General features: G+C 39.3%; 1 protein-coding gene across 1 annotated transcript; it reads right to left on the reverse strand.

The window, feature by feature from the left end:
* Window positions 1–1,585: 1,585 nt before the first annotated feature.
* On the reverse strand, window positions 1,586–11,186 carry LOC141637600 (uncharacterized). Its single transcript, XM_074447089.1, has 7 exons — window positions 10,882–11,186; window positions 6,070–6,167; window positions 5,502–5,821; window positions 3,918–4,355; window positions 2,615–3,654; window positions 2,243–2,438; window positions 1,586–2,020 (listed from the first exon to the last, which is right to left on the reverse strand). The coding sequence occupies exons 1-7, from the start codon at window positions 11,184–11,186 to the stop codon at window positions 1,586–1,588; spliced, it is 2,832 nt and encodes a 943-aa protein (XP_074303190.1).
* Window positions 11,187–11,410: the final 224 nt, after the last annotated feature.

Consider the following 11,410-nt stretch of genomic DNA (forward strand, 5'->3'; position numbering starts at 1 on the left):
GTAACTTGTTAATATGAACCCTTGATAATAATTAGTAATATTACTAAATAATCTTAGTAATATTAGTAGTGATGTATTATTTTTTTTTAGAGAGATAGAGGAAAAAAATGTTCACATGCAAAGTAGTGGAGTGTGTAAGTGAGGTAGAGTGAAATGTGAACAATATATGGAGTGTATAGGGAAAGGAAGTGGTGGGTGGAAGGTGGAGTGAGGGAGTGGAGAAAGTTTGTCTTATGTTTTTATCTTACATCACATGTAAACTCTTACATAAGATAAATTATGGTAGTATACAAAATAAGGTGAAATGATTATGTGAATAATCATCCACTACTCGTATTTTACACGGTCCACTTGACCATTTACGGGTCCATGTTGGTTCTTATATTTGTCGCACAAATCCGTGTAATTTTTATATTAAACATCGTATCATGTTTAAATACTTTCATAATTAATTCGCACAAATATACGTGTACCACTACACATATTATTTACGTACTAATATTATTCACATTAATCAATTAGTACAATTTTAGTAAATTAACAGTTAATTAACTAAAACCCGTTTCCCAAAACTTATTATTTATTTATCGCATAATTAAATAATAACTGCCGCTCCTCGAGTTCGCAACTCGAAATCTCTCTAAAAATAATCGACTAACCTCTTAGTCTATAAATCAAGGGACTAAACAAATTGTATCTCATACAATTAATTAGTTATCAATTGGGGTTCGTTCCTTTAGGTGTGACTGAAAGGGGTCAGTTGATCACCGCCGTCTCACGACAATAACGTCAAACTCTAGTCAGCCAACCGTTATCGATTTACGTTAACCAACTGACGAGGATGAAATAATTAAATATCTGATGATATTCCATTAATGAGATTTATTATGTTAACGCACTATTGTGGAGGACACTAACTCCAACAATTACTTTTTTTTTTTTATTATTATTATTATTATTATTATTATTATTATTATTATTATTATTATTATTATTATTTTAATTTTTTTTTTCAGAGAAAGTATAAGATTTACATTAAATATGAGGAAATGAGTACAATCCTAAAACCTTAGTCTACAAAGGAAACCAATACGGTCCCCTAGAAAACTCAAAAGAACCAACTAGGCGGCCACTAAATCCAGCTTACATCCTCATCCATAGTTTGTAGACTAAGTAACCATTGATACACGACAAACTTAACATCAGTAAAAAGTTGATTAGCCGTTTTCTTATTTCCTTGGAATATACGTGTTCATGCCACAGGATATAAATCGAGGCAAGCAAGGCACACCTACACGCTCTTTTCCACAGGCTTTGCCCACTAAGATGAGTCTTGTACCAGGCAATAATGCGTGGGAGCGAGAAGATGATACACCAAAGTTTAGTCCAGGCAGAGACAAGCTTCCAAAGAGCTCCAGAAAAAGGACACCTAAAGAAAATATGATTAATATCTTCACCAGCTGCTTCACACAAAGAACATCGATTTATAATCAGTAGCCCTCTTTTGTTCAAGTTATCAATAGTTAGCAGAGAGTTTTGGAAAGCAAGCAAACTGATAACTGCATGTTTAGGTACACAAAGGCTATCACACAAGATATATGACTGAACCAGGGAACTTACCCACCACATCCCCTGCAAGAATCAGTTGTGCGTCCTCAGTTGTCCCCATTAAAGCTAAAAACCAATCCCTTACCTTTAGAAGATTTGACCAATTCCAAGAATCAGAGCTCTTAAATGGGAGTTGCCAGAAGCTGCCATGCTGTATAATATAAGCTTTAACCCATTGAACCAATAAACTTTGAGGCTTATGTTCAAGTTTCCATATCCATTTCAGAAATTGCGTTTTATTCCATGTCAAGACCTCTTTGATGTCCATTCCACCTTCATTTCTGGGGTAGCAAAAACTAGCCCAACTCCTATAAACCATTCTTCTTGAACCACATTCATAACCCCAGAAGAGTCTGCTACAAATCTGTTGGATGCTTTTTACAATCCCTTTAGGAAGAAGAATGCTAGCCCCCTAAATGTTTTGTAAACCAAAAATAACAGAATTAATGAGCATTGCTTTCCCAGCATAGCTGAGATAACTTGCGGCCTAATGAGAAAGCTTCCTAGTTATCTTGTCCAAAAGAGGTTGGAACACCGATTGGGTCAATCTGGCAGGAAATAATGGAATGCCTAAGTACCTGAATGGGAAGTCCCCTTGAGTGTAACCAGTTGCATGAAAAATTGCCTGACTGACCTCACTAGCTACTCCTCCAAAATAGAGACAAGACTTAAGGGGATTAGCCTGTAAACCAGAGTACCCAGCAAATACCTCAAGACACCTTGCCACAGCAATGACTGAGGGCACATTCCCTCTTGTAAATACCAACAGGTCATCGCAAAAACAAGATGTGTGAGGTTTAACTTCACACATTTTGGGTGGTATGAGAATCCTGGATAAGAAGGTAAATGTCTCAGCAATCTAGACAGTATTTCTATACTGAGAACAAAAAGATAAGGGGATAATGGGTCCCCTTGCCTTAGCCCTCATTTTCCAGGGAAGAAACCTTAAGCTCTGCCATTAATGTTAATGGAGAAATGCGTGGAAGTAATACAGCCCATCACCCACCTAATAAAGTTTACAGGGAACCCAAATCCTATTAAGCTACTCCTGATAAACTCCCAATTAACAGAGTCAAAGGCCTTCCTGATGTCAACTTTAAGTATGCACCTGGGAGTGAGGTGTTTCCTATTGTATTTGTGTGTTAGCTCATGTGCAAGCAAGGAGTTATAAAAAAGATCTTGTCCTTGAACAAATGCTGCCTGCTTAGGCCCAACAAGAACCCCTAAAACTTCTCTAAGCCTATTTGCAATGACCTTACTCATAGTTTTATAGAAGGTAGTACATAGAGAAATAGGCATGAAATCACCAACTGTGTTTAGAGTAGTCACCTTAGGGATCAAAGTAATCAAAGTCGAATTAGCTACTTTTGGCATGATGCCCTTGACAAAGTATTCCTTTGCAGAAGCACAGAAATCAGATCCTATACTCCCCCAAGCATCCAGAAAGAAGCCATATGAATAACCATCGACACCTGGGCTCTTATTTCTGTCAATAGATCTTAAAGCAGCAAGAATTTCATCATCAGAGACTGGCCTTGTATGAAAATCCTGATGGGCATGCAGCAGGGTCCCTTGATTAAAGAGGGAGGGGGAAAACTCCTTCACAGTAGCAGTAGAGCCCAACAAGTCAGTGTAAAACTGAATGAAAGCCTGTGCTACATCCTTCCTGCCATAACACAAAGTCCCAGCAGAATTTCCTATAAACCCAATATTCTTGCTTAGTCTCCTCTCCTGAATCAAGGAGTAAAAATATATAGTGGAGCCATCATTGAGCTGAATGTGCTTACATTTAGCTCTTTGATGAAGAGCTTTAATCTCAGCAGACTTGAGAGCTTTAAACTTTTCAGTAAGAAGCTTTTCCCGCTGAAATAAGAGAGAATTGCCTCCAGTTTGAAGGATATCAGACTGGCAGTCAAGTAGAGCAGTCTTAGCCTCGTTCACCCGTCTATCAATACCAAAGTATTCCTCTTTATGCAGACCTCTTACAGCAGTCCTAAGAGCTTTAAGTTTCTGGAAGAGAATACCAATCCTGTTACCATAATAGCCCTGACCCCAAATGACAGGAACCTTATGATTGAAGGTCTTTGAGGAAGTCCAGAAATTAAGATATTTGAAAGGTCGATGGATCCTGACATCATTATTAATGTTCAACAAAATTGGGTATGATCTGAAATACCAACAGGAAGGAAAGAAGTTGTGGAAGGGACAAAATCTACCCAATCCTGATTCATAACAACTCTATCCAACTTAGCCATTCTCTCAGCTTTATTAGACCAAGTATAAAAACATCATGTAGCTGGATGATCTACCAGGCCACAAGCATCCAAACAGTCAGAAAACTCTTTCATTTCAGCATAATTTTGGTGGGAACTGCCATTTCTTTCATCAGAACCAAGGACCATGTTAAAGTCTCCCATACACACCCAGGGGCCAGTAGTAGAAACAGACAAATGACCAAGCGTTGCCCATAAGTCTCTCTTATCAGCAGCTACATTAAAAGCATAGACAAAAGTAATGTGCAACACCTTATTAGTCACAAGATGAAGAAGAGAGATATGGATCAATTGAGGACTAGTAGCGAACACATTAACCAACACAGTCATGGGATTCCACAGAATCCATATTCGACCATTGTAATGAGCACCATAGTTATCCTCACAATTATAATTACCAAAAACCCTATTGGCAATTAAGGGAGCCTTGTCACTTTTAACATGAGTTTCAAGAATGGCTCCACAGTCCACATGCTGTCCAAGCAGGAAGCCAATAGGGTTTATTATTATTATTATTATTATTATTATTATTATTATTATTATTATTATTATTATTATTATTATTATTATTATTATTATTATTATTATTATTATTATTATTATTATTATTATTATTATTATTATTATTATTATTATTATTATTATTATTATTATTATTATTATTATTATTATTATTATTATTATTATTATTATTATTATTATTATTATTATTATTATTATTATTATTATTATTATTATTATTATTATTATTATTATTATTATTATTATTATTATTATTATTAATTATTATTATTATTATTATTATTATTATTATTATTATTATTATTATTATTATTATTATTATTATTATTATTATTATTATTATTATTATTATTATTATTATTATTATTATTATTATTATTATTATTATTATTATTATTATTATTATTATTATTATTATTATTATTATTATTATTATTATTATTATTATGAAGGACTTTCATAACTAGAGAAATAAAAGTTTACATGAAATTGGTGGGGAGCCGAGAGACAATCTGGTTCCCCAATCCCTTAGCAACAGCAAAGCTAAGTCTAGTAAAAAAAAATGCGGCAACCCGAGCCCCCGCATCCTGAGATACCGAGAATTTCTGGATCCGCTTGAGCAAGGCAACAGCATCCGAACCCAGCTCTCCAAGCGAAGAGAAAGAGAAGGGAAGGAAACCATAACCAGCTGCCGCACATAAATCTCATACTTAGCTCACTTACGCTGAGCAGCATCAGCGACAACCCGCCCGGGCACAAAAGTCGTCATCCCAGTCTAAGTCAAGGGGGAAGACCCTGTCAAATCGATGCACACATCACGCCCCTTGTCCTAGGAATAAAGCAGCAAATCCGCAGGACAAAGAGAGCCACCATGTCCGTCAACCAAGCCGATATCAACCTCCTTACATGTAGAAATACCAGACCTATAGCAGATATCGAATAAGGTGTCACGAACGAGGTTGTGCCGATGCTTAACACCCACAGTACCAGTGCAAGAAACAGCGTGGTCCCCGTAAACATCATCAGAAAAACCTGAGAGCAAGCGGGACAAGGCCTAGATACCGTGAATAACGGAACACCCAGTCGATATCCAAGCACACTACGGTAAGTCCTCGCATTCATAGTCTGGCCCAACCCAGAGATAGGAACCGCACGCAACCAATCAGAGGAGTGGGCACCCTGCTGATACTTCCACAACGTAAGTTGTCGCAGTGTCAAAGAGAAAACAGATTCTGAAGCAACAGCAACCGTCGCAAAACATATATATGCCAATTTCTTCATAAGTTTAGGGGCAGCAATTTCACTAGGATCACGTAAGAAAGCAGAACCTGTAGTCTCAGAAAACACCCGCAAGGCATCGTCAAAAGTAGGACCAACATCTACAATACCAGAAGGTCGTAGGAGCTTAGCCTGCAAATCTGCAGATTGCAAACGGGACGCCAGAAAGGCATAATGTAAAACATCTCCCGCCGCATAAACACCAAGCCCACCAAGATGAAAAGGGAATGTAGCAAGGCGCCACTGCCAATCCCCAAAACCAGGTTCGGACGCGGTGACAATACGTTCCAAGCTGGAACGAAGGGCAGCATCGAAAGGAAGATGGGCCGAACCAAAAACACGGGGGAGCAAGTACGAAGAGAGAAATAGAGCTTGGAAATTCCAGTACAAGCTCTCAGTAGAAGCAATTCACATTGCGGGTCCTCAATCATCGTGACCAAGTCCATAAGCTCAATGATCTTAGTCACTCTCTTCGCCACAATCTCACTGCCAAAAATAGGACAAGTACTGACAGGTCCACCTAAAACAGAGACACCACGCAAGGGCCGAGCAATAGAAGGGGGGAAAACACCGGGAAGCCGACTCTGAGGATCCTCAACAGGCCAAAAGATCTCAGTCTTGGCGACGTTAAGATGCAGTCCAAAACAAGGGCCCTCCGCCATAATCAAATCAAAAACCCTCCCCACCTCCAAAGTGTCCCCAACAATGGTGCCATCATCCAAGTACCACGCCTGCATAGTAAGGACAAAAGAGTCCCGGATTTTGCACACTAAGGGATGCAAAACCAAAGGAAAAGCAAAGGGCTCAAAGGATCACCCTGCTGGACACCCTGACAAGACCACAAGCAATGCTCCCCATAAAAAAGACGGGTCGGGCTGGAGTAACAAAACTCCACCCAACGGGAAAGAACCGGGCAACGACGGCGTACTTCCTGAAGCATGGTTGCACGATCGACAAGGTTGAAAGCATTCTAGAAATCAACCAGCAACATAGAAAGTCCCACATCAGCACCACGGGCCTCAATGAGCCGATTCAAGGCATGCAAGATAGCCTCCCCTCCACCGGACACCCCCACCCCAAACTGAAGACCAGCAAAATAAGAAGCAAAGAAGGGCCAACCAAAAAACCCCAACCTTAGAGACAAGCCGTCTCCAAACAGTGCCAACAGCAATAGGACGAACACCACCACCGGGTTTAACAAGTGGCGTGAGCTGGGCGCTGGCAATATACTCACCAAGAGCTAGAGGACACCGGCCCTTAAGAAAAAGATTAACCACCCTAGTAATAGAAGTGATCAAATCATCATAGATGGCCATATCAGCGCCACTCAAAAAGTCCATAAGGTGCTGGGCACGAAACCCATCCCTCCCACAAGAAGTGCCACGTGGGAAACTCCGAATCATATCTAAAACCACTGTCGAAGAGGCAACAAGAGGATGATGATCCACAGGCAAATGAGGCAATGAAGGAGGTGGGGCGACATGATGCTTCTCTCGCAAGGCCACAAGAGTGGCATCAGAGTAAGGGGCGACTTCAGAAGAAGAAAGCACCCGAACAGCAGCAATATAGTGACCATCACAAATCTTCCGCAGACATTGACGGAGGTTAAGCTCACTCAAATCAAGATCCTCCTCCACATGAAACGAAGAAGGACCTTTATCCAAACACTCCCGCAACAGCTGTAAACCACCCCCAGGCACCCCCCCCCCAAGCGAGGATAACCCTGGTAATACTTTCCTCCTGACGTTGGCGCCAAATAACGGTCCTACACTCAAGATTATTCCGAGGAGCGAAGGTTTTAAGCAGACAAAGAGGCAAAACAAGCAAACGAATCCAGCAGGAGAGGTCACCAGGAGAATCAGCCACATCATCCAAGACCCCCTTCAAAGCCCGAGAAAAACAAGACGACACTTAGGAGGTATAAATTTCACGGTGCGAAGGCCCAAAGATAACAAACGATCAAGCGAAGATATAGACCACTGAACAAGCTCAACCCCATCAGCAGATGAAATAAGCGATGGAGACGAACCCGAAGGTCTTGGGATACCCTGAATAATAAAACTATAGAGGCCGTTAACATACTCCGGGGCCCCCACAATATCACCCCGACTATGCCGACATCTAGAGCGAAAGGTACGGGTTTTAAAGCACACCCCACACAACCAGACCCCCATCCGTTCCAAAGTAATCTCGGCATTAGAGAAAACAGTCAGACTATCACTAAGAGTTTGATGCGTAAGTCCCAGTAGCGTGACCGTGTACTCGTGAATACCTCTGATGAACCATAAATGGGGAGCAGACTTGCAGGTGCTTAAGATTAGCTAACTTGGGAGCTTATAGGGATGCGTGAGGGCTTAGCTAACTTGGGAGCTTATGGGGATGCGTGAGGGCTTAGCTAGTCTACCTAGATGTCTAGATCATATAGTTTATTAATTAGTTTATTTATTTCCGTTGCGAGTTGTAATTACATTTATATTGAGTTTTAGTTTGCTTAATTTGTAAATAACATATAATCGTTAATTTTTATATAAATTACTTTGGTTTATTTTACTTTGTTATTCACTACCTCAGGCAACCGAGATGGTAACAGTTCTATTTATTGGGGAATGTCTTGCTAAAGGCTCCTTAATAAATGGGGGTGTTATAGTTACTATTTTATTATCATTGTGAGTTTGGTTAGTTGGAATTAGTGATTTCCGTATCATTGGTTGTTATTGAAAAAAAAAAGAATGATGAGAAAAAAAAAGATGAATAAAAGAAATTGAAGAAAAAAAGAAAGAAGCATGTTAAAAAAAATGAGAATTTGAATTGTCAATTTAAAAAGAAGAAGAGATTTTGAAGTAACTTCCAAGTCCAAATGAAAATTTTGGGAAGTTCACTTATGATGTGTATTGAGTAGTAGCCAATTTATTATTTTTTGGCTCAATTTTCGTCAATTGATTATGGGTTGTGTTTTGGATTGAGCATCCATGCACACCTTGGTTAGTTGTTAGCTTGACTTAGCTCCACTTTCCATAATACATTTGTTCCCCCTTCTTACCCATTTCAATTAGCCTTCTTCTTACCATTGGCTTATTTCTATGCTTGCATTGTTGAATGTTTTGACTTGTGGTTTTGAAATGGCTACCATATTAGATTACGGGCACACTCTCATAAGTCGAGGATAGGTGAGTGCTACTCACACAAATATGCTTTAACATATAAATGAGTATTGAGTGAATCGTGGGAGTTCAAAGTCAAGAAGATCATGCAAGGGCCGAAAAGTTCATTTAAAGTCATTCATGCTACGCCGCCATATAAATCTCATACATGTTTATGCATTATCTTTATGCCCATATTGTTTCGGGATTTGAGTCATTATGCTTATTGCTTATTTTGGGATTATGCAATTCATAGGATTTGTTTGCTTGCTTGCTTGAGGACAAGCAAGGGTTTAGCTTGGGGGAGTTTGATGTGTCGAATTTATATATGATTTTACTCCCTACTTTAGCTCGGTTTTATTTGATTATTGCACTTTTATAAGTCTATTTGTAAGCTAATTCCGTGTTCTAGGTGTTTTTGCTTGTACTTATTGCATTTTTTAGGAAATGAAGCATTCGGTAGCTTTGTCCCGTCATGTTAGCAAGCATCAAAGTTCACGAGGCTAAAAGAAACAAGACTTGACCATGGAGGGGCGTTTTGGGAAATTCTGAGCATGGAAATCCCGAGCATGAAGAAACCAACTTTGGTTGGTGGATAAGCAAACAAATTAAGCCCATAAAGATAGAGAAGAAAAGCTTAGGATCCTGTTTTTTGCAATAACTCGGAGGAATTAAGAGGCATTAAGGCGGGTCATTGGATTCCCTAAGCCAATTAATCAACATTTAAAGGACAAAGATCGGATCACCACGACCCTGATCGGGGTTGCCCTCTTTGAGTTTTTTTTCATTTCACCCCTTATTCCTGTATAAGGGGTGTTGAATCTGTCATTTGTGGCACCGACTTAGATACTTTCATACACTTTTTCATATGCTTTAGTCTTGGTTTTCAGAATAAAATTTAGCTTTCCTTTAGTTTTCTTTAGTTGTTTCAAACATTTGTTTTAAGCATTTTAAGTTGTAATACAAATTACATTACAAGTTATTCCATTTACTACCTTGATCTTTATTTCCATATTCCATTTCTATTGTTAAGGTAATTCTATTTCTAGTACCTATTTTCATTCCATTATCATCATGTTATATCATTTGTCATTAGTTTAGTTTTCAATATGTATGAGTAGTTTATCTTGTCTAGGGATTAGGGGAGCCATGCATAAATAGTACTTGTAAATATTGAATTAGGATGCTATAATATCGATTAAAAGTTTCTATCACATGCTTGTTTTATTTGCTAGTCTTTGATAATTGATCATTATCTTAGATTAAATTTGTTAATTCACTTTTATAAGTCGAGAGGCACGAAATTGAATTAGACTAAGCATATTTTAGTAGACCGATCTAGTAATAGCGAGAGCTCGCTAGAACCCGTTATATGGTTGACAATAAGGTGGAGAGGTGGTTGTCTTTATGCCTAAACAATTATCGTTATTAAGAATTCCTAGTTTGACATGAGCATTTACAGAATTGCATATGTGACCCGACTCCCCTATACTCTTTTATTATTATTGATTTTACATTATTTTATCATTGTTTTACAAACCAAAACAATCACCCAATCGTTAATCAACCTTGATAAAATTCGCTCCATGGCAACTTGTTTAGCAACTAATGTCTCCTTGTGTTCGACCCCTACTACTACATTCATTTGTTACTATGGTATTTATCTTTGTTAGGTGTGCGATAGCCTATCACTCCCCTAGACATAGGTGCGTCTACCGCCCCCGCCTCTTAAGCTAGAAAATTCTTAGCTAACCGAGTCACCAGCTAACCGAGTCACCAAGGCCCCATAATCTAAGGAGCACTTGTCCGACTCGGTCATCCTCTTAAGGGCAAGGCACACCATAGATATGGCATTAAAGTAGAAACGCTCTTCATGGAGGGGGTTAAGTTAAGAACTCAAGATCAACACCTCCGTGGAGTTGAGTTTGCTCGGGTCTCTCCTCCCATAAAGGAGGTTGGTCAAGGAGCGCAAGAAAATTTTGAGGATGGGGTGCTCGACATCACTTGTTTTCATGTTACTCACACCGGTTTTTCCTTAACTCATGTAGAGGTGAAAATACCTCGAAGCTTTCATGTCTTTCTCAATCATATCATGGTGACCCTCGACTCGCTTACCCACTCCCAAGTGGTCGGCAAAGGCGTCACTAGCTAGGCTGAAGGTGATATTTTTGAGCCTAAAGCTCACGGCATGGGTATCTTTATCATCGGTGAAAGAGCTTAAAAACTCGAGAGTGAGGTTATGGTAGCTTATTTCCTGTAGGTTGTACAATCCCTCCAACCCAAGGACTGAAAAGATGTCATGTACCTTGCTCTCTATTCCCAATGCCTCCAAAGTACTCACCGATATACACTTCCTTGCGGCCATCCTTATAATGGCTTAGACCTCAAAGTTACTCTGGTGATCTTTGCTTCCAAAAGCTATCGCCGGGTAGCCCGGGAGGGTGATGGCGGGTGGTGCCTCTTGTTGTGGTTGACGGGCGTTTCTCCCACGGCCGGCTCTAGTGTTCCTCGACATGCTACAAGATGAAATCATACATCAAGATATGGAATAGGAAAGGTAAGAATTGGAAACCAAATTTGGATTTGAAT

This window comes from Silene latifolia, unplaced genomic scaffold (genome assembly GCF_048544455.1).
Source record: "Silene latifolia isolate original U9 population unplaced genomic scaffold, ASM4854445v1 scaffold_122, whole genome shotgun sequence".
NCBI lineage: Eukaryota > Viridiplantae > Streptophyta > Magnoliopsida > Caryophyllales > Caryophyllaceae > Silene > Silene latifolia.

What these genes read in the sequence shown, in the direction of transcription:
- LOC141637600 (XM_074447089.1), bottom strand. Translation starts at nt 11,186, where the DNA reads ATGGCCGCAAGGAAGTGTATATCGGTGAGTACTTTGGAGGCATTGGGA. An exon ending in ATTGCTTCTACTGAGAGCTT is followed by an intron (nt 5,822 to 6,069) that starts GTACTGGAATTT and finishes TGCAATCTGCAG; the next exon opens with ATTTGCAGGCTAAGCTCCTA. An exon ending in TTCCCTGTAAACTTTATTAG is followed by an intron (nt 2,439 to 2,614) that starts GTGGGTGATGGG and finishes CTTCTTATCCAG; the next exon opens with GATTCTCATACCACCCAAAA.